Source organism: Amblyraja radiata, chromosome 9 (assembly GCF_010909765.2).
Source record: "Amblyraja radiata isolate CabotCenter1 chromosome 9, sAmbRad1.1.pri, whole genome shotgun sequence".
NCBI lineage: Eukaryota > Metazoa > Chordata > Chondrichthyes > Rajiformes > Rajidae > Amblyraja > Amblyraja radiata.
This window is the reverse complement of record NC_045964.1, coordinates 59,200,580-59,228,306: the sequence shown is the minus strand read 5'-3', so window position 1 is coordinate 59,228,306 and position 27,727 is coordinate 59,200,580. Positions and strand designations below refer to the sequence as shown.

The window sequence follows — 27,727 nt, the reverse complement described above, 5'->3', positions numbered from 1 at the left end:
TTCTCTTTGTCACTGGGTGGGATGATGTCAAGAAAGGAGGATACTGTTTTAAGGGCCTGTCCCACTTAGGCGATTTTTTAGGCAACTACAGCCGACTAGGTCACCGGGGTGTCGCCTGTATGATCGTGAGTAGTCTCCTCAGTCGCCCAAAGAGTCGTAGCGTCTTTCTGGTCGCCGCAGAATTTTCAACATATTGAAAAATTTTCGGAGACAGTCGTCGACATCTGGTTTGACGCCAATGAGTGTACCTTGACTTCTCCTGACGTAGGTGCTGTTTTAGTTGTCGCCAGTGCTGACTTCATTTTTTTTGTAAAAGTAATGATTCTATTTCAAATTTTATATCTAAAGTGGGTTCAGTCGTCGTTTTTTCGGCGACCTGCTACGACTATGACAGTCGCCGGCAGTCGCCTAAAAATAGCCTAAGTGGGGCAGGCCCTTTACTCATCTTGTCCACAGTAATACGTGTCCAATAGTGACAAAATGGGAATTGAGAAGATACTACCGATGCCTAATCCCCCAGTGGTGATCTGAGATGTTTCATATTTCTCTCCCAGATACATTTCCATTGACGCAACTCTTCAGAGAGTGGAAGCGAGAGCATTCTTCAGTCTGGACAAACTCACGCACATGTGAGTATGGGTGGCGCAGCGGTAGAGTTGCTGCCTCACAGCGTTAGAGACCCAGGTTTGATCCTGACTGCGGGTGCTGTCTGTACTGAGTTTGTACATTCTCTCTGTGACCTCGTGGGTTTTCTCCGGGTGTTCCAGTTTCCTCCCGTACGCCAAAGACGATCAGATTTGTAGGGTAATTGGCTTCTGGGTTCAATAATGACCAACCCCACTCACCCACTCCATGCCCTGAAGGTGATCAAGAGCAGCACCTTCAGTCAGAGACTGATTGCACCAATGTGCAAAACTGAGAGACATAGGAAGTCTTGTATACCAGCTGCTATAAGGTTATAGCAGCTGGTACTGTGGTGTTTGGATTACCTTTCCCTCAGACCACAGTACGTGCGCCTACAGAACAGTGTCTCGGGCACCATCTTGAGCAGCACAGGGGCTCCACAAGGAACTGTGCTGGCTCCGTTCCTGTTTACCATCTACACAGCGGATCTCCAATGGAACACCAACAGCTGCTTTTTGCAGAAGTATTCGGATGATACAGCTGTTGTCGGCCTCATTAAAGGGGGCAATGAGGAGGAATACAGAGACATTATAAGTAACTTTGTGGAGTGGAGCGCACACAATAATCTCCATCTCAACACCAAAAAAACAAAGGAGATAGTGGTGGACTTTAGGAGGGGGAGGAGGAGGACTCAAGCAACGCCGATCACCATTAAGGGCACTGAGGTGGAGGTGGTTGCTAATCACAGGTACCTTGGGGTGCAGCTTGACAGTGAGCTGAACTGGAAGTGTCATATGGAGGCGGTGTACAGGAGGGGACAAAGCCGACTGTATTTTTTAAGGAGGCTGAGGTCTTTTAATATCTGCCAACCCCTACTGTGCAGTGTCTACCATTCAGTGGTGGCCAGTGCTCTGTTCTTTGCTGTGGCCTGTTGGGGAGATGGCGCCCGTATAGTGGATAAAAACAGATTGGACAAACTAATCAGGAAGGCCGGCTCAGTGGTCGGGGCTGAGCAACGAACGGTCCAGCAGGTGGCAGAGGCCAGAACTCTAAATAAACTAGGTTCCATAATGACAAACCCCACTCACCCACTCCATGCCCTGAAGGTGATCAAGAGCAGCATCTTCAGCCAGAGGCTGATTGCACCAATGTGCAAAACGGAGAGATACAGGAAGTCCTGTTTACCAGCTGCTATAAGACTTTTTAATGAGCATAAATAACTGCACTTTTTTAAAATTAATTGTATTTTAACTTGTATTTTAACGTATTTTAACTTGTTATGTATGAAAGCGTGGTGTTATGTTTGTCTTGAAGCTGTCGTGGCACTGTAATTTCCTGAAAAGGATTATTAAAGGAATAATCAATCAATCAATATAATGCGCATAAATAACTGCACTTTTTTTCATTCATTGTATTTTAACTTGTATTTTAACTTGTATTTTAACTTGTTAAGTATGGAAGCTATTTGAGGAAATGTGTGGTGTTATGTCTGTCTTGAAGCTGTCGTGGCACTGTAATTTCCTGTAAAGGATTATTAAAGGTATAATCAATCAATTCTATAAATCGTTTGTGTAATGTTAGCGGACTCAGTGGGCCGTAGGTTACCTTTTTTCATGCTGTATCTCTAAAGTCTAAAAGAGTAACTTTGACAAAGGCTGTATTCCCTGAATTCCAGAGACTGAAACATCAGAATAAATCGGATCAGATTAGTCTATTGTCTATGTAAGTTAATTGGTTTCTATAAATTGTCCCTGGTGTAGGATTGAACAGGTGTGTGGGGATCGCTGGTCAGTGCAGACTCGGTGGGCCGAAGGGCCTGTTTCCACGCCCTATCTCTAGCCTAAACTGAACTAAACTGAGGAGCGGATGTTGCTGCCACCCCCAGCATTTAATTCCCATCCTTCAGTGCCCTTGAGAAAGTAGTTGTGAGTCAGTTGCTCCAAGGCTGAAGTCCATGCGATGAATTAATCGTGCTGAGACTATGCAAAGGTTGATTTACTGTCCCCTCTGCCCTGTCGCGACAGAAATAAACCAAATTGAAAACAAAGAGGTGAGAAGGCACAAAAAGATGTAAAATAGCGGTGGTACAATGGCGCAGCTGGTAGAGCAGCTGCCTCACAGCGCCAGGGACCCAGGTTCGATCCTGACCTTGGGTGCCGTCTGTGTGGAGTTTGCACCGTCTCCCTGGAGTTTCCTCCGGGCGCTCCGGTTTCCTCCTACATCCCAAAGACGTGGGGGAGGGGGGGTTATTGGTTAACTGTCCTCCCCCTCCCCAGTGTGTAGGGAGTAGTTGAGATATTGGGATAACGTAGAACTAGTGGGAACGGGCGATGGATGGTCCACATGCACACGTTTGGCTGAAGGACCTGTTTCCATGCTGTTTGTATCAAACCATTCAGGCATGCAGGTTTATGGGTTAATTGGCCACTATAAAGTATGGGGAGTGGATGAGAAAATGGGATAATATACAACTGGTGTGAGCGGGTGATCAATGGTTGGCGTGGACTCGGTGGGCCAAAGAACCTGATTCACTGCAGTGTAAGGAAGAACTGCAGATGCTGGTCTAAATCAAAGGTAGACACAAAATGCTGGAGTAACTCAGCAGGTGAGGCAGCATCTCTGGAGAGAAGGAATAGGTGATGGGTCGCCCATTCCTTCTCTCCAGTGATGCTGCCTCACCCGCTGAGTTACTCCAGCATTTTGTGTCTACCTCCTGTTTCCCTGCTGTGTCTCTCAACGAAACTAATCATGTTTATTGATTAACAGAGAGATACGGAATGCAAAGAGCTTAAGTCACATCGACCCAGACGCTTTCAAGGATCTCCCTATTCTAAAATACCTGTGAGTACCACAAACACTGGTTCTGGTTGAATTGTCACCCTCCAGCATGTTGGCCTGTTGTTATTGCACTTGATGTCACTACATAGTGGCTGCTCTCTCTGGAACTATTTATTTGGTAATCTCTATCTGGGCTTTGACGACAGACTATTCCAGTATAGTATTATTATTATTATTATTAAGCTTTATTTCCGACTCAAGGTCCAGACAAGGGACAACATATAGATAGGGTGGTAAAGAAAGCTTTTGGTGTGCTAGCCTTTATAAATCAGAGCATTGAGTATAGAAGCTGGGATGTAATGTTAAAATTGTACAAGGCATTGGTGAGACCAAATCTGGAGTATGGTGTACAATTTTGGTCGCCCAATTATAGGAAGGATGTCAACAAAATAGAGAGAGTACAGAGGAGATTTACTAGAATGTTGCCTGGGTTTCAACAACTAAGTTACAGAGAAAGGTTGAATAAGTTAGGTCTTTATTCTCTGGAGCGCAGAAGGTTAAGGGGGGACTTGATAGAGGTCTTTAAAATGATGAGAGGGATAGACAGAGTTGATGTGATCAAGCTTTTCCCTTTGAGAATAGGGAAGATTCAAACAAGAGGACATGACTTCAGAATTAAGGGACAGAAGTTTAGGGGTAACATGAGGGAGAACTTCTTTACTCAGAGAGTGGTAGCGGTGTGGAATGAGCTTCCAGTGGAAGTGGTGGCGGCAGCTTCGTTGGTATCATTTAAGAATAAATTGGATAGGCATATGGATGAGAAGGGAATGGAGGGTTATGGTATGAGTGCAGGCAGGTGGGACTAAGGGAAAAAAATTGTTCGGCACGGACTTGTAGGGCCGAGTTGCCTATTTCCTTCGCTCCATAGATGCTGCTGCACCCGCTGAGTTTCTCCAGCATTTTTGTTTTGAGTATAAGAGCAGGGAGGTTCTACTGCAGTTGTACAGGGTCTTGGTGAGACCACACCTGGAGTATTGCGTACAGTTTTGGTCTCCTAATCTGAGGAAGGACATTCTTGCCATAGAGGGAGTGCAGAGAAGGTTCACCAGACTGATTCCTGGGATGGCAGGACTTTCATATGAAGAAAGACTGGATAGACTCGGCTTGTACTCGCTAGAATTTAGAATGAGGGGGGGATCTTATAGAAACTTACAAAATTCTTAAGGGGTTGGACAGGCTAGATGCAGGAAGATTATTCCCGATGTTGGGGAAGTCCAGAATTAGGGGTCACAGTTTAAGGATAAGAGGGAAGTCTTTTAGGACCGAGATGAGAAAATCATTTTTCACACAGAGAGTGGAATTCTCTGCCACCAAAGGTGGTTGAGGCCAGTTCATTGGCTATATTTAAGAGGGAGTTAGATGTGGCCCTTGTGGCTAAAGGGATCAGGGGGTATGGAGAGAAGGCAGGGATGGGATACTGAGTTGGATGATCAGCCATGATCATATTGAATGGCGGTGCAGGCTCGAAGGGCCGAATGGCCTACTCCTGCACCTATTTTCTATGTTTCTATGTTTCTATGTTTCCGTGCTGTAATTGTTATATGGTTATATGGTTAACATTATATAAAATACATTGCATATAAAAACACCATAAAATACATATAAGATCTTAGTATATCACTTAGAAAAGCATCATAAATTATATACCAGAAACACAATACATGGTTTAAAATCCAGAATAAAAAAGAAAGATCAGTGTCCTACAACGAGACAGTGGTACCAGTGTCTCCACAACTGGGATTCGGAGCGTGTAGTGCTAAATCTCATGTTTAACAAGGCCACGATAATTACATTTTTAGAGTCATTTATCCTGCAAATGGATTTATACATATGATTTCTTAGGATAGCTTCTAAAGTACTGACTCCTGCAGTATTACTACTGTACTGAGATGAGGAAAAACATTTTCACCCAGAGAGTTGTGAATCTGTGGAATTCTCTGCCACAGAAGGCAGTGGAGGCCAATTCACGGGATGTATTTGAAGAGAGAGTTAGATATAGTTCTTAGGGCTAGCGGAATCAAGGGATATGGGGGAAAAAGCAGGAACGGGGTACTGATTTAGGATTATCACATTGATTGGCGGTGTTGGCTCGAAGGGCCGAATGGCCTACTCCTGCACCTAATTTCTATGTTTCTATGTCTATGTTTCTATTCTTGTTATTATAGTTAGATATAGCTCTTAGGGCTAACAGAATCAAGGGATATGGGGAGAAAGTACAAACAGAGTATTGATTCTTGATGATCAGCTATGATCATATTGAATGGTGGTGTTGTCTCGAAGGGCCGAATGGCCTACTCCTGCACCTAATTTCTATGTATCTATTAGTAAACAGTAATGGCAAGTAGCCCCATATAACTCCCTCTCCGCTCCTCTGTGCCCCACCTGGATTAACAACTATATCTCCCCATCCTCCTGCCCTTCCACCAAGGAAACATGGATCGTGTGAGGGAGGGAGATTCCAGTCGGTCTTGGCATCATGTTTGGCACAGACATTGTGGGCTGAAGGGCCCCAATTCCTGTGCTGTACTGTTTTATGTGTAGGAAGGAACTGCAGGTGCTGGTTTATGCCGAAAATAGGCACAAAATGCTGGAGTAACTCTGCGGGTCAAGAGTCAAGAGTGTTTAATTGTCATATGTCCCAGATAGAACAATGAAATTCTTACTTGCTGCAGCACAACAGAATATGTAATCATAATAGATAATAACAAAAAAACCTCAGAAAAGAAAAGAAAAAAACAATGTGCAATAATAATAATAATAATAGTCTATTGTAGTTCTTCTTCTTCTGCATGTGTATGGCGTGCACAGCCTAAAGTTGTAGGACAACTTGTTCTATTTGATCTTACTTGATTGTGCACGCCAGGTTGATTGCATTCGTTGAAACAGGGCGGGCCACGTGAAGGTTGCAATCTCCCACCCCAAGTCTATTGTAGTTCATAGCTTATGACTATGAGGTTGTAGTGTTTAATAGCCTGATGGCTGTAGGGAAGAAGCTGTTCCTGAACCTGGACATTACCGTTCTCAGGCTCCTGTACCTTCTGCCCGATGGCAGTGGTGAGATGAGTGTGTGGCCAGGATGGTGTGGGTCTTTGATGATGTTGGCTGGATTTTTGAGGCAGCGACTTCGATAGATCCCTTCGATGGTGGGGAGGGATCAGAGACGGTGATGGACTGGGCAGTGGTCACAACTTTTTGCAACGTTTTTCAGGCAGCATCTCCGACTGAAGTCTTTTCTCCAGAGAAGCTGAGTTACTCCAGCATGTTGTGTCTATCTTCTGCACTGTTCAGGAATTTAGTTGGTTATCTGGTCCTTATCACTTGGCTGGTTGTTGGGCGTTTTGCTATGTTGTGCTTCCAAAGGACCATGTTGCTTTGGGACATTCTGGTTAGGAGTGAAAGGTGCAAGGTGTTCTTTCCTTCTCCATGTGTCAGGAGAATTAACCCGTCCACTGACCTCGAGTCTTCTTGCTTCCATTTACAGTGGGATTTTCAACACCGGCCTGGCCAGGTTTCCCGACTTGACAAAAATCCATTCCACCGATGTGAACTTCCTGATGTAAGTCGCCTCGTTGTCAGCGTCATAGAGTGATAATACAGCGTGGAAACAGGCCCTTTGGCCCAACTTTCCCACACCAACCAACCTGTCCCATCTACACTAGTCCCACCTGCCTGCGTTTGACCCACATCCCTCTAAATCTCTTCTATCCCTCTAAACCTCTTCAGTAAGGGGTAAGCCATTTAGAACAGAGGTGAGGAAACACTTTTTCAACAGAGAGTTGTGAGTGGGGAATTCTCTGCCTCAGAGGGCGGTGGAGGCCGGTTCTCTGGATACTTTCAAGAGAGAGCTAGAAAGGGCTCTTAAAGATAGCGGAGTCAAGGGATATGGGGAGAAGGCAGGAATGGGGTACTGATTGTGGATGATCAGCCATGATCACATTGAATGGCGCTGCTGGCTCGAAGGGCCGAATGGCCTACTCCTGCACCTATTGTCTATTGTCTATTGGTGAGAGGATGGGGCCATTTACAATTTTACGGAACCCAATTAACCTATAAACCTGCACGTATTTGGAGTGTGGGAAGCAACTGGAGCCTCCGGAGAAAACCCACGTGGTCACCGGGAAAACGTACAAACTCCGTAGAGACAGCACCTGTAGTCGGGATCGACCCTGGGTCTCTGGCAGTGTGAGGTAGCAGCTCTACCGCTGAGCCACCGTGCCGCCCTCTATGGTCATATGGAAAATGAAATCCAAACCAGTAAGGACAGCAAACATTAGTAGCCCAGTTGGGATTTTATGTAAATCCAGTAGTTTTGTGGTCACCTTCCCCAGTCTCGAAGTGTTTATATTTAAATTCCAGCTCATTAATTGATGTTAAATTCCACCACTGCTGCGGTTGGATGTGTGGCCGGGTGCTTTAGGCAAGGGCTCTGCCCAAGACCACAAAAACTGCAAAGAGCTGTGAACACAGTCCAATTCTTCACACAAACCAGCCTCCTCCCAGTCAATTCCATCTACACTTCACAATACCTCGGGGAACACAGCCTACATAATCAAGGACCACTCACACCACTCTCAATCCTTCTTCTCCCTTCTCCCATCGGGCAAAAGATACAAACTGCGGAGACAATACAGCTCACCCCCTCCATGACACACACTGGTCAACCTGAGGAGCACCTTCAGCAACAGACTGGTTCCACCAAGATGCAGCACAAAACGCCACAGGAGATCCTTCTTCCCTGTGGCTATCAAACTGTACAACTCTTCCCCCTTCCGTCGTGGGGTAGACTGACTCCCCTCCCCTCACCCCCTCCCCAATCTTTGCACATCCACAATCCTGGAACTTCCACTCGTCACTTTAAATTTCATGTTTCATGTATCTTGTTGTGTTTTATGACTGTTGGCAGACCAATTTCCCTCCTGGTGGGGGTGTGGGGGGCGGGAAGAAGTAAGGAAGAGGCAGCCCACATCAGTCTGAAGAAGGGTCTCGACCTGAAAAGTCGCCTATTCCTTCGCTCCATAGATGCTGCCTCACCCGCTGAGTTTCTCCAGCATTTTTGTCTACCTTCGCTTTTTCCAGCATCTGCAGTTCTTTCTTAAACTTGCTGGCCGTGGAATAGTTTGAGGCAACTTTGTGCCACCTTTGATGACGTTGTTCTCTTTTACAGTGAAATCGCCGACAACCCTCTCATTTCCACCATCCCTGCCAACGCCTTTGGCGGACTGGGCAATGAATCACTCACTCTGTAAGTATAGCCACTCCCAGTTCAATGGCCACTTCACTGGGCCTTGTGTGGTGGAAGGGAGGTCCTATGGGGAAACCAGCTCACAGTGGACAGTTCATCCCCAATAACCCTGCACGATGGCGCAGCGGTAGAGTTGCTGCCTTACAGCGCCAGAGACCCAGCTTCGATCCTGACTACAGGCGCTTATCTGTATGGAGTCTGTACGTTCTCCCCGTGACCTGCGTGGGTTTTCTACGAGTGCTCCGGTTTCCTCCCTCACTCCACACACGTACAGGATTGTAGGTTAATTGGCTTGGTGTAAATGTAAAGTGCCCATAGGGTTTAGGATAGCGGTAGTGTGCGGGGATCGCTGGTCGGCGTGGACTCAGGGCCTGTTTCCGTGCTGTATCTCTAAACGAAACTAAACCCCTTGGTGCAATGGACGGTAAGATCATCACGACAGAGGGGCAGAATGAGGCCATTCGGCCCATCGAGTCTGCTTCACCATTCAATCATGGCTGATCTATCTTTCATTCTCAACACCCGTTTCCTGCCTTCTCCCCATAACCTTGGACACCCTTACTAATCAAGAGCCTATCAATCTCCGCTTTAAAAAAATGCTTTGACCTCCACAGCCATATAGAGTCATACATCGTGGAAACGGCCCTGTGGTCAACTTGTCCACTCCAACCACACTAGTCCCTCCTGCCTGCGTGTGGTCCATATCCCTCTATTCATGTACCCGTCCAAATGTTTCTTGAACATTGTGGCAGTACTTGCCTCAACGACCTCCTCTGGCAGCTGGTTCCACATGCCCACCACCCTTGGTGTGAAAAATGTTAACCCTCGTGTTCCTATTTAATGGTTGCCGCCCTCTATGATGCTTTGATTGTGGTGGCGGCAAATTTCACACCGACATCTCCTTTCCCCAATCTCCCAATATACAACAAGTGGTGCGTGTGTTCCAGGGTTACAGCAAGGAACTGCATTGTTGGAGGACAGTGTTGAACAGTAGCGGCTGGTCGGTAGAGGATTCTTGTCTCGTGGACGTTGAAGGTCTAACCTCATGCCCGCTTCAGGAAACACGTACCAACACCAGCTGTGAATTGATCTGAGAAATTTGCAAAGTACAGTAAAACCCTCGGCATAACGGACCATAGGAGGGGAAATGATGTCCGTAATTGCCGAATGTCCACTATAACAGAGTGAGGGTTTACCATTACCGAGTATCATTGTAGAAACAAAGAACTGCACATGCTGGTCAGTGCACAAAGGGACCCAGAGTGCTGGAGTAACTCAGCGGGTCAGGCAGCATCTCTAGAGAACATGGATGGGTGACGTTCCGGGTCTGGACCTTTCTTCAAACTCTCGGTCAGGAACTGGGCCTGGAATAGACAATAGACAATAGGTGTAGGAGTCGGCCATTTGGCCCTTTGAGCCAGCACCGCCATTCAATGTGATCATGGCTGATCATCCCCAATCAGTACCCCGTTCCTGCCTTCTCCCCATATCCCCTGACTCCGCTATTTTTAAGAGCCATATCCTGCTCTCTCTTGAAATTATCCAGAGAGCCTGCCTCCACCGCCCTCTGAGGCAGAGAATTCCACAGACTCACCACTCTCTGTGAGAAGAAGTGTTTCCTCGTCTCCGTTCTAAATGGCTTACTCCTTATTCTTAAACTGTGGCCCCTGGTTCTGGTCTCCCCCAACATCGGGAACATGTTTCCTGCCTCTAGCGTGTCCAAGCCCTTAACAATCTTACATGTTTCAATGAGATACCCTCTCATCCTTCTAAACTCCAGAGTGTACAAGCCCAGCTGCTCCATTCTCTCAGCATATAACAGTCCCGCCATCCCGGGAATTAACCCTGTAAACCTACACTGCACTCCCTCAATAGCAAGAATGTCCTTCCTCAAATTAGGGGACCAAAACTGCACACAATACTCCAGGTGTGGTCTCACTAGGGCTCTGTACAACTGCAGAAGGACCTCTTTGCTCCTATATCCGGGTGAGTTGATGGCCCCGGGTGTTGGTGGACGGGGGAAAAGGCGAGGATCGGCAGAGTCGGTGGCCGCTGCCCGCGGGCGGCCGGAGTGCCGGAGAGGGTCGGCGGTGACGGCGGCATGGACGCGAAGGCCAGTAGGCCTGTTCCACTGCAACCAAAATCCATTATAAAGAGTAGAAACAAAGAACAGCAGAGGCTAGTTTATTCCAAAGATAGACACAAAGCACTGGAGTAGCTCAGCGGGCCCTGCAATAACGAGGATTTACTGTACAGCATGTAATTTAGTTTTAGTTTTTAGTTTTAGAGATACAGCACGGGTACAGGCTCTTCGGCCCACCATGTCCGTGCCGACCAGCGATCCCCGCACATTAACACTATCCTACACACCCACTGGGGACAATTTTTACATTTTCTCAGCCAATGAACCTTCAAACCTGCACGTCTTTGGAGTTAAATTAAATTTAACGTAATTGTCTTTCAGACTTGCAAACGTGGATGTTTTACTGTCAGCTGTCAGGTTAATGGCGTCTCTTGTGTTTCCTCACAGAAAGCTCTACAACAACGGGTTCACTAAGGTCCAAGCTTACGCCTTTAATGGAACCAAACTGGATGCTCTGTAAGTATCACATTTATTGAACTTAGGCTCATAGTTTGACAAGAAAATGCCTGATTACAACCCAAAGAATGAGCCCAAGAGCTGGCACATTGTTAATTGTCGGCAAGGACTCGGTGGGCCCAAGGGCCTGCTGTAGCTCTAAAGTCTAAAGTATTTTTAACCCTGACTGCATTGAATAGATGTTTGCACAGTATTCAGGAACGACAATGGGGAGGAGCGGGAATGGGAGATTCAGTACCGGAGAGTATAATAATCATAGCCAGAAGAAGGGTTTCGGCCCGAAGCGTTGCCTATTTCCTTCGCTCCATAGATGCTGTCGCACCCGCTGAGTTTCTCCAGCAATTTTGTCTACCTTCGATTTTCAGGCATCTCCAGTTCCTTCTTAAACATACTAACTATAACTACTGTTTCCCTCATACGGCAGCAGTTGTAAATCAGCTTTCCCACTGGATGTGCTGGCTTTGGAGAGGGTCCAGAGGAGGTTTCTGAGAATGATCCCAGGAATGATTGGGTTAACATATGATGAGCATTTGACAGCACTGGGCCTGCACTATATATTAATGATTTAGACGAGGGAATTAAATGTGACATCTCCAAGTTTGCTGGATGACACAAAGCTGGGTGGCAGCGTGAGCTGTGAGAAGGATGCTATGAGGCTGCAGCTTGACATGGATAGGTTGGGTGAGTGGGCAGATGCATCGCATAATGTGGATAAATGTGAGGTTATCCACTTTGGTGGCACAAACAGGAAGGCAGATTATTATCTGAATGGTGTCAGGTAATAACATGGTGTTAGGAAAAGGGGAGGTGCAACGAGACCTGGGTGTGCTTGTACATCAGTCACTGCAAGTAAGCATGCAGGTACAGCAGACAGTGGAGAAAACTAATGGCATGTTGGCCTTCATTGTGAGAGGATTCGAGTTTAGGAGCAAGGATGTCCTACTGCAGTTGTACAGGGCCCTGGTGAGACCACACCTGGAATATTGTGTGCAATTTTGGTCTCTTAATTTGTGGAAGGACATTCTTGCTATTGAGGGAGTGCAGCGTAGGTTCACCAGGTTAATTCCCGGGATGGCGGGACTGTCATATGATGAAAGAATGGGTTGACTGGGCTTGTATTCACTGGATACAGGGGATCTTATAGAAACATAAAATTCTTAAAGGATTGGACAGGCTAGATGCAGGAAAAATGTTCCTGATGGTGGGGAAGTCCAGAGCCAGGGGTCACAGTTCAAGAATAAGTGGTAGGCCATTTGGGACTGCGATGAGGAAAAACCTTTTCAACCAGAGAGTTGTGAATTTGTGGAATTCTGTGCCACAGAAGGCAGTGGAGGCCAATTCACTGAATGTTTTCAAGAGAGAGTTAGATTTAGCTCTTAGGGCTAAAGGAATCAAGGGATATGGGGAAAAAGCTGGAACGGGGTACTGATTTTAGATAATCAGCCATGATCACATTGAATGGCGGTGCTGGCTCGAAGGGCCGAATGGCCTACTCCTGCACCTATTTTTCTATGTTTTCTACTCGCTGCAGTTTAGGATGAGGGGGACCTCATTGAAGCTTACTGAATAGTAAAAAGTCTGAATTTAGTGGATGTGTAGAGGATGTTTCCTCTGGTGGGAGAGTCTAGGACCTGAGGCCACAGCATCAGAATTAAAGGATGTATTTTTAGAAAGGAGAAGAGGAATTTCTTTACTAGAGGGTGGTGAATCTGTGGAGGGCAAGTCACTGGGTATTTTTTAGACGGAGATTGATAGATTCTTGATTAGTACGGGTGTCAGGAGTTATGGGGAGAAGGCAGGAGAATGCGGTTGGGAGGGAGAGATAGATCAGCCATGATTGGATGGTGGAGTAGACTCGATGGGCCGAATGGCCTAATACTGCAAGTGAACTGTAAACAATAGGCAGAGCTTAGTTTTGCCAGTGAATGGTTAATGTAATAGAGCGGTGTGTTTCCAGAGCCACGGACAGATGATCCCAAGGCATGAGTTGGATTCCCAGTACGACAGCTGGGAATGCCATTAATTAAATAACTCCGCTGAGCTCTGAAGCTTATTGTCAGCAAAGGGTATCCTTAAATCACTGAACTGTTTTTTTTCTAAAGTGCTGGAGTAACTCAGTGGGTCAGGCAGCATCTCTGGAGAACATGAATAGGTAACGTTTCGGGTCTCCACCCTTCTTCAGAGTGCCTACTAAAGGGCCTGTCCCACTGTACGAGGTAATTCAAGAGTTCTCCCGAGTTTTCCCCTGATTCGAACTCGGAGAATATCCGTAGCGGGTCCGTAGGAGTTCGTGGATGTCCCGTAGCGGCTCGTAATACTAACGGTAGGTACTCAGGAAATCCGGTAAACTCGTGACGTTTTTTCAACACTGTGAAAAATGTCCACGAGCAAAAAAATACTCGTGATGAAAAAAATTGTCACTTTTTACTCGTACGAGCTACTACGAGACATCCACGGACTCCTACGGACCCGCTACGGAAATTCTCCGAGTTCGAATCAGGGGAAAACTCGGGAGAACTCTTGAATTACCTCGTACAGTGGGACAGGCCCTTTAGAACTATGCCAACTTTGATGTGGAGAACATGAACAGATGGCTGCTTCGGGTCGAGACCTCTTCTTCAGTCTAATTGTAAAGGGGGGAGGGAAGAGAAAGCTGAAAGAAAGGAGAGGCAGGACAAAGCCTGGTAAGTAATAGGTTGATACTAGCGTTGCGGTAACTCGGCGGGTCAGGCAGCAACTCTGGGGAACATGGATAGTTGACGATTCAGGTCTGGACCCATCTTTGGACTGATTGTAGGTGGGGGAAAGAAAGCTGGAAGAGAGGTGGGGAAGGACAAAGCCTGGTGTGGGTGGATACAGTTGAGTGGGAAGGAGGGGTTTGATGGGCAAAGGCCAGAGATGAAAAGACTGAAGGTATGTTGGCCTTCATAACAAGAGGATTTCAGTATAGGAGTAAAGAGGTTCTTCTGCTGTTGTATAGGGCTCTGGTGAGACCACATCTGGAGTATTGTGTACAGTTTTGGTCTCCTAATTTGAGGAAGGACATCCTTGTGATTGAGGCAGTGCAGCGTAGGTTCACGAGATTGATCCCTGGGATGGCGGGACTGTCATACGAGGAAAGATTGAAAAGACTGGGCTTTGTATTCACTGGAGTTTAGAAGGATGAGGGGGTATCTTATAGAAACATATAAAATTATAAAAGGACTGGACAACCTAGCTGCAGGAAAAATGTTCCCAATGTTGGGCGAGTCCAGAACCAGGGGCCACAGTCTTAGAATAAAGGGGAGGTCATTTAAGACTGAGGTGAGAAAAAACTTTTTCACCCAGAGAGTTGTGAATTTATGGAATTCCCTGCCACAGAGGGCAGTGGAGGCCAAGTCACTGGATGGATTTAAGAGAGAGTTAGATAGAGCTCTAGGGGCTAGTGGAGTCAAGGGATATTGGGAGAAGGCAGGCACGGGTTATTGATAGGGGACGATCAGCCATGATCACAATGAATGGCGGTGCTGGCTCGAAGGGCCGAATGGCCTTCTCCTGCACCTATTTTCTATGTTTCTATGTTCCTATGAGGCAAAAGGATTGAAGAGCTGTGAATTGTGAAGCTAGAGGAAGGAATGTTGACGGAGATGGAGGGGGAAGGGAGAAATAGGTACGAGATTAGGTGGGGCACAGGGGAAAGGGGGGAAGAAGTGAGAGGGAGTTATGTGGAGGAAGAAGGGAAGGGTTATGTGGTTATCTACAATTGGAGAATTCAATGTTCATACCTTTGGGTTGTAGAAGCCCATCTGGATCAGGATTGTCCATCAGGGAAGGAAGCTAATTTAGTTTACTTTAGAGATACAGTGTGGAAACAGGCCCTTCGGCCCACCGGGTCCACGCCGACCACCGATCCCCGCACACTTACACTATCCTACGCACTGCGACGGTATACAGAGTCGCCATTTTGACTAGTTAGATGTCTCCAATATCTTCCTGTCTCCCCCGTTAAACATGGTACCAGTTTGGCTGACCCGACGTCTACCTCCTCACATTTTTCCGTGCTGATTTAATCTCCCACGTTCTGCTGCCTGTATTTTTCCTCTCGATGTCTGGGAATGTTTTTCCTCTCGTTTTCTACATTTCCGAGTTCTGTGTCATTGGCAGATTACAGAATAAGTTCCCCAGCATTCCTTGCCTTCCAGTTTATTGATGTTTATCAGAACCGTCGGTGGTGCTGCCTTACAGCGCCAGAGACCCGGGTTCCATCCTGAACACGGCGCTGTCTGTACGGAGTTTGCACGTTCTCCCCGTGACCTGCGTGGTTTTTCTCTGGGCGCTCTAGTTTCCTCCCACACACCAAAGACGTATGGGTTTGTAGGTTAATTGGCTTCGGTAAAAGTTGGAAATTGTCCCTAGTGCGTGTAGGATAGTGTTAGTGTGCAGGTGACCGCTGGTCAGCCCGGAATCGGTGGGCCGAAGGGCCCATTTCCGCGCTGTAATCTCTAAACTAAACAAAAATATGCCCCGTAGTCTTTCTTATTTCCATCCTGGAAAAAAGGTTCCGAATGCCTACCCTATCTACGCCTCCCATAATTTAATGGTATTGGCGCCCTTGATGAATGGCCAGTTTTGAAGAGGAATGAACATGTTGGGCCAAAGGGCGTGTGTCTATGCTATGTAACGCTATATAATGTTCCCGATGTTGGGGGAGTCCAGAACCAGGGGCCACAGTTTAAGAAAATAGGGTAAGCCATTTAGAACGGAGACGAGGAAACACTTTTTCACACAGAGAGTTGTGAGTCTGCGGAATTCTCTGCCTCAGTGGTGGAGGCCGGTTCTCTGGATACTTTCAAGAGAGAGCTAGATAGGGCTCTTAAAGATAGCGGAGTCAGGGGATATGGGGAGAAGGCAGGAATGGGGTACTGATTGGGGATGATCAGTCATGATCACATTGAATGACGGTTCTGGCTCGAAGGGCCGAATGGCCTACTCCTGCACCTATTGTCTATTGGCTATTGAGTCTAAATCTAGATTTGTCAAAATGATGATTGGCATGAAGTTTGTTGTCTTTGACAGATACCTGCACAAGAATAAGCTGCTGTCGTCCTTCAGTGAGGATGTCTTCGCTGGTGTCTTGAGCGGTCCCACGCTGCTGTAAGTAGCCTCCAGTCACTGCCTCCACAATGGCAGAGGGTGGGATAGGTCATTGTGGTTTAAGACTGAGTGAGGTCCTACACAAGGCACGTGGCCATCCGGACAGAATCGGGGCCAAACATCCAAGTTTGGGAGCTTTGGACGAAGTTTGCCGACTTAGTTTACACTTTGGAAATCCAACGTGGAAACATGCTTCTTTGGCCCACCGCCGACCAGCAATCACTCCACCCATACTGCACACTAACGACAATTTACAGAAATCAATTAACCTACAAACCTGCACGTCTTTGGAATGTGGGAGGAAACCGGAGCACCCGGAGAAAACCCACGCGGTCTATTAATACTATTACTGACAATTATTTCTTATTTATTGATAATATAGTACAATAATCATTTGTAGTATGGGTTTTCTATGACAATAAATACTATTTCTGACAGTGACCTCTTCTTCCTCTTCCTGCCGCTGCCCCCCGCGGCCTCACTCCAGAGATGTGTCCCAGACCAGCGTGCACTCCCTCCCGACCAAAGGCCTGGAACCCTTGAAGGAACTAATGGCCAAGAACACTTGGACCTTGAAGAAGCTGCCTCCTCTGAAGACCTTCCTGCACCTGACAAGAGCTGACCTCACCTACCCGAGCCATTGCTGCGCCTTTAAGAACTGGAAGAAGAACCAGGGGTGAGAGTCAATGTGTGTGTGTAACCCCCCCCCCCCCCCCCCATATGGCTCTATGACCTAGATGGAGTGGATGTGGAGAGGATGTATCCAATAGTGGGAGATTCTAGGACCAGAGAGCACAGCCTCAAGATAAAAGGATGTGCCTTCATAATGAAGATGAGGAGGAATTTCTTTAGCCAGAGGGTGGTGAATCTGTGGAATTCATTGCCACAGACGGCTGTGGAGGCCAAGTCAATGGGTATTTTTAAAGCGGAAATTGTTCGGTTCTTGAATGATAAGGGCATCAAAGGTCACGGGGAGAAGGGGGTTGAGAGGGCACGATAGGTGAGCCATGATTGAATGGTGGAGCAGTCTCCATAGGCCGAATGGCCTAATTCGGCTCCTATGTCTTATGATCTTATGACTCGAACTGGCATGTTCTACTCGTCTGCAAGGTTCAGGGACCTCCATAGCGTGTCCTGGGTGACCTTTGACCTGAGTGGTCATCTTTCCATCCAATCCCTGAACCTTTAGATTCCCTTGCTATCCAAAAGTCAATCGAATTATGTCTTGCCCTCTTGGAGTATTCCTCTTGGAAAAAACTGTTCTGGTCACCCCATTACGGGAAGAAAGTTTTGGAAAGATTGCAGAGGAGGTTTACCAAAATGATAGACAAAACAATATACCTGTGATGCTTTCAGAATTAAGAGATGAATTCCACAATTTTTCCATCTTTTTTCGTCACACACATGACCACACTATGGGCGATAGGCACATGGATATGGAGGGATTGACTCCAGCTACACTTCTCACTGTACCTTGCCAAGGCCAGCAGCATAATCGAGGACCAGTCCCACCCCGGTCACACCCTCTTCTGCCCTCTCCCATCAGGCAAGAAGTACAGAAGTGTGAAAACACACACCTCCAGATTCAGGGAGTTTCTTCCCAGCTGTTATCAGGCAACTGAACCACAGCCAGAGAGCAGTGCTGAACTAATTTCACTGTAACTCTGTAAACGTGACAATAAACTAAACAGAGAGACTTGGTCTTGATATCATGTTCAGCACAGTCATTGCGGGCCGAAGGGCCAGTTCTTGCGCTGTACTGTTCTATGTTTAATTGCCCCATCAACTGATTGCTTCCAAAACTGCCCAGGGGGTTGGGTATCGCAGACAAACAAGGATCTCTTGTAAGCAATTCTGGGCACCATATCTGAGGAAGGATGTACTGGCTCTGTAGAGGGTCCAGAGGAGGTTTACAAGAATGATCCCGGGAATGAGTGGGTTAACATACGATGAGCGTTTGACGGCACTGGGCCTGTACTCGCTGGAGTTTAGAAGAATTAGGGGGGGGGGGGGCCCTCATTGAAACATACAGAATAATGATAGGCTTGGATTGAGTGGATGTGGAGATGTGTCCACTAGTGGGAGAGGCTAGGAATAGAGGTCATAGCCTCAGAATTAAAGGACGTTCTTTTAGGAAGGAGATGAGGAAATATTTCTTTAGTCAGAGGGTGGTGAATCTGTGGAATTCTTTGCCACAACAGGGCATGGAGGCCATGACAGTGGATATTTTTAAGGCGGAGATAGATAGATTCTTGATTAGTACAGAGGTTATGGGGAGAAGGCAGAATGGGGATGGGATGGAGAGATAGACCAGCCATGATTGAATGGCGGAGTAGGTGTGATGGGCCGAATGGCCTAATTCTACTCCTATCACTTATGACGTTATGATCCCTGGTCCCCAGTTTCCCCTCCAGGTTCCTGGAGTCAGTGATGTGCAACCAGACCTTGGCCCGTGGTCTCGGGGGGAGAAGGTCCCGCGCTTTGCACAACCAAGACTACACGGAGGACGGAGCGGATGACCGCGACCCCGACCAAGCCTTGCAGCGCCGGGATGTCCTCAGCAACTCCCACTACTACGTCTTCTTCGAAGAGCAAGGGGACGGAGACTTTGGCTTTGGTCAGGAGCTGAAGAACCCTCAGGTGGACCAAGTGCAAGCCTTGGACAGCCACTATGACTATGTGGTGTGCGGGGGGAGCGAGGAGATAGTTTGCCGGCCAGAACCGGACGAGTTCAACCCTTGCGAGGACATCATGGGCTACGACTCGTTACGGGTGATGGTTTGGTTGGTCAGCCCGCTGGCCATCCTGGGGAACATCGCCGTCCTGGTCATCCTGCTGACCAGCCGCTACAAGCTGACCGTGCCCCGGTTCCTGATGTGCAACCTGGCCTTTGCAGACCTGTGCATGGGCGTCTACCTCCTGCAGATCGCCTCGGTCGACCTGTACACCCGCGGCGAGTACTACAACCACGCTATCGACTGGCAGACGGGGCCGGGTTGCCGCTCGGCCGGCTTCTTCAGCGTCTTCGCCAGCGAGCTGTCCGTGTACACGCTGACCGCGATCACGGCGGAGAGGTGGCACGCCATCCGCTTCGCCCTGCGCCTGGACCGCAAGATCCGGCGGCGGCAGGCGGCGCTGGTCATGGCCGGCGGTTGGCTGGCTTGCTTCGCCCTGGCCCTCTTGCCCGTCCTGGGGGTCAGCAGCTACGTCAAGGTCAGCATCTGCCTGCCCATGGACACGGACAGCCTGCCCGCCCGCTCCTACGTGGTGACCGTGCTGCTGCTCAACGTCGCCGCCTTCCTCATCGTGTGCGGCTGCTACGTCCGGATCTACGCGGCCATCCGGAGCCCCCGCCCCAAGGCCGGGGGCAAAGACGCCAAGATGGCCAAGAAGATGGCCGTCCTGATCTTCACCGACTTCGCCTGCCTGGCCCCCATCTCCTTCTACGCCCTGTCGGCCATCCTGAGCAAACCCCTGATCACCGTCACCAACTCCAAGATCCTGCTGGTCCTCTTCTACCCCCTCAACTCCTGCGCCAACCCCTTCCTCTACGGGCTCTTCACCACCGCCTTCCGCCGTGACGCTCTGGTGCTGCTGAGCAAGGTGGGGCTGTGCCGGCGGCGGGCGCAGTTGTACCGGGGACAGACCCTCACCGGGAGGAAGAGCAGCTCCTCCTGCGGCGACACCGCCACCACCGCCGGCCTCGGCTGCGGCCCCCGCTGTCTCCGTGGCAACCGCCGGCCGGCAGTAGCAGCAGCAGCAGCAGCCCCCCCACCCCGAGACTGGCGAGTGAGTGAACTCTGACCTCGGTTAGACCCAGAGTGCCGGAGTAACTCAGCGGGTCAGGCAGCATCTCTGGAGAAAAGGAATAGGTGATGTTACGAACCAGGACCCTCCTTCATGGTCCCTGGTCCAATACGATACAGTACGATCTAACTTTATTTATCACAGGAGGGAAATTGTTCTGCCCATAGTCATGAAAACACAAGATACATGAAAAAGTGATGAGTGGATTGGGGATGTGCAAAGATTTGGGATGGGGGGGAGGGGTGAGGGAAGGGGAGTCAGTCAGTCTACCCTACGACAGAAGGGGGAGGAGTTGTAGTTTGATAATCACAGGGAAGAAGGGTCACCTGTGGCGTTCTGTGCCGCATCTTGGCGAAGCCAGTATGTTGCTGTTCCAGCAGTACACTGGCCCCATCCCCCAACTCTATATCTCAGCTACATTGACGACTGCATCGGGGCTACCTCCTGCACCCATGTGGAACTCATGGACTTCATTGAACCTCCACCCTGCCCCTCAAATTCCCCTGGACTATCTCAGTCACCACCATCCCCTTGATCTCACCGTCTTGATCTCACCGTCTCCATCACAGGACATGCACTATTGACTAATGTCTATTGCAAACCTATCGACTCCCAGTTAACTGGACTAGTCTCCTTCCCACCCTGCCTCTTGCAAAGAGGGTCTGAAGAAGGGTCTCTACCTGAGATGTCACCTATTCCTTTCCTCCAGAGATGCTGCCTGACTCGCTGAGTGACTCCAGTATTCTGTATCTATCTTCTAACTCTGCAATTGTTTCCTACACAACTTTCACCTCAGGCCCTATTGTCAGAAGTGGCCGTTTAACCAGCCACTGAGCGAACTGCAGTGGAATTATTAACATTAGTATTAATGTTCAAGAAGGAACTGCAGATGCTGGAAAATCGAAGGAGGATAAAAAAGCTGGAGAAACTCAACGGGTGAGGCAACATCTATGGAGCGAAGGAAACGTCGCCTATTTTCTTCGCTCCATAGATGCTGCCGCACCCGCTGAGTTTCTCCAGCATTTTTGTCTACCTTAGTGTTAATATTTGTATTTTTACCAAAGGGGGCAATTGTCCCAACTTGGCATTGGTCCAACTGGCCTGTTGAGCTGTGAGTTGATCCAGTTCACCTATTGACGTGGGTCATCAACATTGGCCCAAGGGGAAAGTGTATTCATCGAGTAGATCGAGGAATCCCAGACTGTTTTTACAACCCCACAACACAACACTGATTCTATTTAACCTAGGATGAGGCACAGATAGGGTAGAGAGTCAGAACTTTTTGCCCCAGAGTGGATATGTCAAGGACTAGAGGGTGCAGCTTTAAGGTGAGGGGGGAAAGTTTAAAGGAGATGTGCGGGGCAAGTTCTTTACACAGAGAGTGGTGGGTGCCTGGAACGCGCTGTCAGGGGTGAGGGTGGAGGCAGATACAATAGTGGTGTTTAAGAGACTTTTAGATAGGTACATGGATATGCAGGGAATGGAGATTGTGCAGGTAGAGGAGATTGGTTTAATTGGCAGGTAAGACTAATTATTTCAATCATATTCGCTGAGATCAGTGACTAAACCTCAGTCTTGGCGTCGTGTTCGGCACAGACATTGTGGGCTGAAGTGCCTGTTCCTGTGCTGTACTGTGTTCTATTGCTTTCATCATTGATTTCAGTGACTTTGGCTGAGAGGACATCCATCACCCGTTCACACGAGTTCCATGTTATCCCACTTTCGCATCCACTCCCTACACACGAGGGGCAATTTTACACAGGTCAATTAACCTACAAACGCGCACGTCTTTGGGACGTGGGAAGAAACTGGAGGAAACCCACACGGTCACAGGGTGAACGTGCAAACTCCACACAAAGCACCTGAGGTCAGGATCAAACTCTGGCGCTGTAAGGCAGCTGCACTACCAGCTGTACCGGCATAAAGATCTACAAGATCTTCTATTCCAACGTAATTTGCATCAAACAGACACATTCTTTCTCATCTCTTAATTCTTGGGGAAATTATCAAATGATGTTGGCAGCTAAGACTAATTCTTCCCTTGTCATCACCCTGGAAGTCCAGAAACCGTTCTGTGTAAGGTACAAAAGTTTGAAAGCACACACTATAGGTCTCAGGAACACCTTCTTATCAGGCTCCTAAGCCAGGGTACTGTCTGATTCACCTCTGCCCCATTGTGGACATTGGACTTTGTCACTGATACACTACAATGCTGCGAACCATATTCTGCTCCCACTTTGCTCCACCTATTGAGTTTGAACTGATTATATGTTAGATCTGATTTATTTGGATAGCAAGCGAAACAAAACTCTTCACTGTACCTCGGTACATGTGATAAAAATAAACCCAAACCGTTTTCTCCAGATGCTCCGGTTTCCTTCCATGTTCCAAAGACGTGCGGGTTTGTAGGTTCATTGGCTTTTTTTAAATTGGCCCGAGGGTGTAGGGAGTGGATGAGAAAGTGGGATAACATAGAACTGGTGTGAACAGGTGATGGATGGTCAGTGTGGACTCGATGGGCCGAATGGCCTGTTTCCATGCCCTATCTCTAATTTAAACTAAACCTGAAGACTGCTCAGAACTCAGGCGGCACGGTGGCGCAGCGGTAGAGTTGCTGCCTTACAGCGGCAGAGACCTAGGTTTGATCCTGACTGCAGGTGCTGTCTGTATGGAGTTTGCACGTTCTCCCTGTGACCGCATGGGTTTTCTCCGGGTGCTCCGGATTTCCCCCACGCTCCAAAAACGTGCAGCTTTGTATGTTAATTGGCTTCTGTGAATTGTCCCTAGTGTGTTGGATAGAACTAGTGTACACGTGATCGTTGGTCGGCACGGACTTGGTAGGCCGAAGGGCCTGTTTCCACACTGTATCTCAAAAACCTAAAACTCACCCACCCTTTGAAAGGCTGCAGTGTGCAAACAACTCACAACCACTGGTCCTTTGACCCACAAGTTAGCAACGCAGGTAATTAGAAACATAGACAATAGGTGCAGGAGTAGGCCATTTGGCCCTTCGAGACAGCACTGCCATTCAATGTGATCATGGCTGATCATCCAGAATCAATATCCCGTTCCAGCCTTTTCCCCATATCTCTTGATTCCGTTAGCTCTAAGACCTCCATCAAACTCTCTCTTGAATACATCCAGTGAATTGGCTTCCACTGCATTCACAACTCTCTAGGTGAAAACTTTTTTACTCTTCTCAGTCCTAAATGGCCTACCCTTTATTCTTAAACTGTGTGACCCTGGTTCTGGACTCCCCCAAAATCGGGAACATTTTTCCTGCATCTCGCCTGTCCAATTTTATATGTTTCTATAAGATAACCCCTCATCCTTCTAAATTCCAGTGAATACAAGCACAGTCATTCCATTCTTTCATCATATGCCAGTCCCGCCATCCTGGGAATTAACCTGGTGAACCTACGCTGCACTCCCTCAATAGCAAGAATGTTCTTCCTCAAACTAGGAGACCAAAACTGCACACAATACTCCATGTGCGGTCTCACCAGGGCCCTGTACAAGTGCAGTAGGACCTCCTTGCTCCTAAACTCAAATCCTCTCGCTATCAAGGTCAACATGCCATTAGCTTTGGTAGCAAAAACAGGAAGGCAGACTACTATCTAAATGGCGTCAAGTTGGGAAAAGGGGAAGTACAACGGATCTGGGGGTCCTTGTACATCAGTCTATAAAAGTAAGCATGCAGGTACAGCAGGCAGTGAAGAAAGCGAATGGCATGTTGGCCTTTAGAACAAGAGGAATTAAATATAGGAGCAAAGAGGTTGTTCTGCAGTTGTACAGAGCCCTAGTGAGACCACACCTGGAGTATTGTGTGCAGTTTTGGTCCCCCAATTTGAGGAAGGACATTCTTGCTATTGAGGGAGTGCAGCGTAGGTTTACAAGGTTAATTCCCGGGATGGCGGGACTGTCATATGCTGAGAGAATGGAGCAGCTGGGCTTGTACACTCTGGAGTATAGAAGGATGAGAGGCAATCTCATTGAAACATATAAGATTGTTACGGCTTGGACACACTAGAGGCAGGAAACATGTTCCCGATGTCGGTGGAGTCCAGAACCAGGGGCCACATTTTAAGAATAACGAGTAAGCCATTTAGAACAGAGACGAGGAAACACTTTTTCTCACAGAGTGGTGAGTCTGTGGAATTCTCTGCCTCAGGGGGCGGTGGAGGCCGGTTCTCTGGATGCTTTCAAGAGAGAGCTAGATAGGGCTCTTAAAAATAGCGGAGTCAGGGGATATGGGGAGAAGGCAGGAACGGGGTTCTAATTGGGGATGTTCAGCCATGATCTCATTGAATGGCGGTGCTGGATCGAAGGGCCGAATGGCCTGCTACTGCACCTATTGTCTATTGTCTATTGCTTTCTCCACCGCCTGCTGTGCCTGCATGCTTACTTTCAGTGACTGATGTTCAAGAACATCCAGGTCTTGTTGCACCTTCCCTTTTCCTAATCTGATACCATTCAGATAATAATTTCGATCGGAAGCACACTTCCGCTTCCAGGGTGGAATCAGATCCCTGTTACGCTCCTCCCTCACGCCGGTTGCTGAGCGGCTTGCTATTGGCATCCTGAGGAGCATCAACTGACATTGAACTAACTGGCTGCCAATGCAAACAAACAGACCATCCATCCTGCCGCAAGCAAGCCTTGCTTTTGGACTGATAGGTCAGAACAGTGTCTGCTTTCCCATTATTTACTGTAACTCGATACGGAGGGATGTGGATCACGTGCAGGCAGAGGAAGTTAGTTTAACTTGGCAACATGTTCGGCACGGACATTGTGGGAGGAAGAGCCTGCTCCTGTACTGTCGTATGTTCTATGGTGAGAGGAGACACCCAACTACTGAAGAAGGGTCCCAACTCGAAACCTCGTCCATCCATGCTCTCCAGAGATGTTGCCTGACCCACTGAGTTACTCCAGCAACTTGTGTTCCATGCAAGATTCCAGCATGTGTCCCGTATCTGAACAGGATGCCTTTTCAGCCGCCTTTATACATTCTTGACTGTGCATCACGCGAACCGACCTCCCTTCCATTGACTCCATCTACACTTCATGCTGCCTTGGCAAAGACAGCAGCATAATCAAGGACCAGTCTCACCCTGGCCACTCCCTCTTGTCCCCTCTCCCATCAGGCAAGGGGTACAGAAGTTTGAAAATGCGTACCTTCAGATTCAGGGACAGTTTCTTCCCAGCTGTTACCAGGCAACTGAACCGTCTTTGCACAAGCTAGAGTGCGATCCTGACCTCCCATCTACCTCATTGGAGACCGTCAGACTATCTTTAATACCTTGTACTAAAAGTTGTTCTCTTTATCCTGTATCTGTACACTGTGGGCGGCTTGATTGTAATCATGTATAGTTTTTCCGCTGACTGGTTAGCACGCAACAAAAGCTTCTCACTGTACCTCGGTACACGTGACAATAATAAATTAAACGTAACTAAAAACTACACACAACTCGTACACCATTTGTTCAGGTCACAACTGACCTGTATCGGTTTATTCCTTTGACCACAAGCATTGGAAAAGGTGTTATCTAACCTCCTCATGCTGCTTTTTGGTTTAGTTTAGAGATACAGCTTGAAAACAGGCCCTTCGGCCCACCGAAGTCCTCACCGACCAGCGATCCCCGCACATTAACACAACCCTACACACATTAGGGACAATTTCACATTTACACCAAGCCAATTAACTTACAAACCTGTAATTCTTTGGAGTGTGGGAGGAAACCGCAGATGTAAAAATTGACCCTAGTATGTGTAGTATAGTGTGAATATGCGGGGATCACTGGTCGGCGCGGACAGGGCTTGTTTCTGTGCTGTATCTGTAACACTTTGGCCAACGAGTCCATGCTGTTCACATTAATTCTGTTATCCCACTTTCCCATCCATTCCCGACACACCAGGGGCAATTTCACAGAAACTTATAAACCCACACGTCTTTGGGATGTGGGAGGAAACCGGAGCATCCGGAAGAAACCCACGCGGTCACAGGGAGAACGGGCAAACTCCTCACAGACAGCACCCGAGGTGAGGATGGGACCCATCAATAATAGTTCCATAACTTTCTATTTCAAGACCAAACTATCAGAATCAATCCCACAATTTGTCCTACCTGCAACTTGTACACTAAATTGTTATTCACTGTACTTTCTAGTTCACTTTATTAAACATAGATTACATTTCTAATTCTAAACATTAGATTGGTCACTCTGCACGGCAAGAAAATGTTTGAAGAACAGTTTTTGAGTGCTGAATCCATGATCAAGTGGTAATTCTGTTTTTAAGTGTATTTTAGTTTTGTGATATTACAATAAAGGATTAAATAAACATCAGACATTTATTCGGCAGTGAATCTGGGCATTGCTCTGCAACTGGGTCTGATCCAGCGCACACTGGCCTCACACCACATTGGTGGCTCCAGGGATTTTTTTTAGCGTTACAGCGTGGAAGCAGGCCCTTCAGCTCACCGAATCCACGCCGACCAGTGGTCAAGCCCGTACACTAATACTATCCTACACACACTAAGGACAATTTACAATTATACCAAGCCAATTAACCTACAAACCTGTACGTCTTTGGAGCATGGGAGGAAACCAGAGCACCCGGTGAAAACCCACGCAGGTCACAGGGAGATCGTACAAACTCTGTACAGACAGCACCCGTGGACAGGATTGAACCCGGGTCTCTGGCGTTGTGAGGCAGTAACTCTACCGCTGCGCCACCCCACCGCCCTCCTATATTTCAACTATAGGAAATAAGCAGCAGTAAATTTATAAATAGACTTTAGAATACAATTGAACAAATTAGCAGGGCCATGGATTCATTTTTTATTTAGTTTGTTACAGATACAGCATGGAAACAGTCCATTTATCCCCACACCCACCATTGATCAGCCTTGCACACAAATTCTCTGTGTTATCCTACTTTTGCATCTACTCCCTGCACACCTGTGTGGCACGGTAGCTCAGCGTTAAAACTGCTGTCTCACAGCGCCAGAGACCTGGCTACGTGTGCTGTCTGTACAGAGTTTGCACGTTCTTCCTGTGACCGCATGAATTCTCCTCTGGGTGCTCCGGCTTCCTCCCACATCCCAAAGTCGTGTAGGTTTGTAGGTTAATCGGCTTCTGTAAATTGCCCACAGTTTGGGAAAGTGGGATAACATGGAACTAGTATGCGGGTGATCAACGGTCTGAAAGGCCTGTTTCCACACTGAAACTCAAAACTGAACCTGGGGAAGTTTTACAAATAACCAACAAACTCGCACGTCTTTGGGATGTGTGAGGAAACCGGAGCACCCGGAGGAAAACCACGCGGTCAAGGGGAGAACTTGCAAACTTCACACACACAAGCAGCACCCAAGGTCTGGATTGAACCCGGGTCTCTGGCACTGTGAAGCAGCAGGTCTACAAGCTGCCTGTAAATGGGATGTGAGGTGTGTTTATGGGCAGACCTCTGGAATATGATATCCCCAT

The 27,727-nt window shown here is 47.8% G+C and overlaps 1 protein-coding gene across 1 annotated transcript in view; it reads left to right on the top strand.

Annotated features, from left to right (window-relative positions):
- Positions 1-20,362, top strand: part of tshr (thyroid stimulating hormone receptor) — a 49,884-nt gene extending 29,522 nt beyond the window's left edge. The window contains exons 3-10 of the mRNA XM_033026468.1: positions 555-629; positions 3,391-3,465; positions 6,944-7,018; positions 8,627-8,704; positions 11,235-11,303; positions 16,359-16,436; positions 16,924-17,112; positions 18,839-20,362. Coding sequence (XP_032882359.1) covers positions 555-629; positions 3,391-3,465; positions 6,944-7,018; positions 8,627-8,704; positions 11,235-11,303; positions 16,359-16,436; positions 16,924-17,112; positions 18,839-20,240 — 2,041 coding nt within the window. The 3' untranslated portion in view covers positions 20,241-20,362. The remainder of the gene's footprint in view (positions 1-554; positions 630-3,390; positions 3,466-6,943; positions 7,019-8,626; positions 8,705-11,234; positions 11,304-16,358; positions 16,437-16,923; positions 17,113-18,838) is intronic.
- The last annotated feature ends 7,365 nt before the right edge of the window (positions 20,363-27,727 follow it).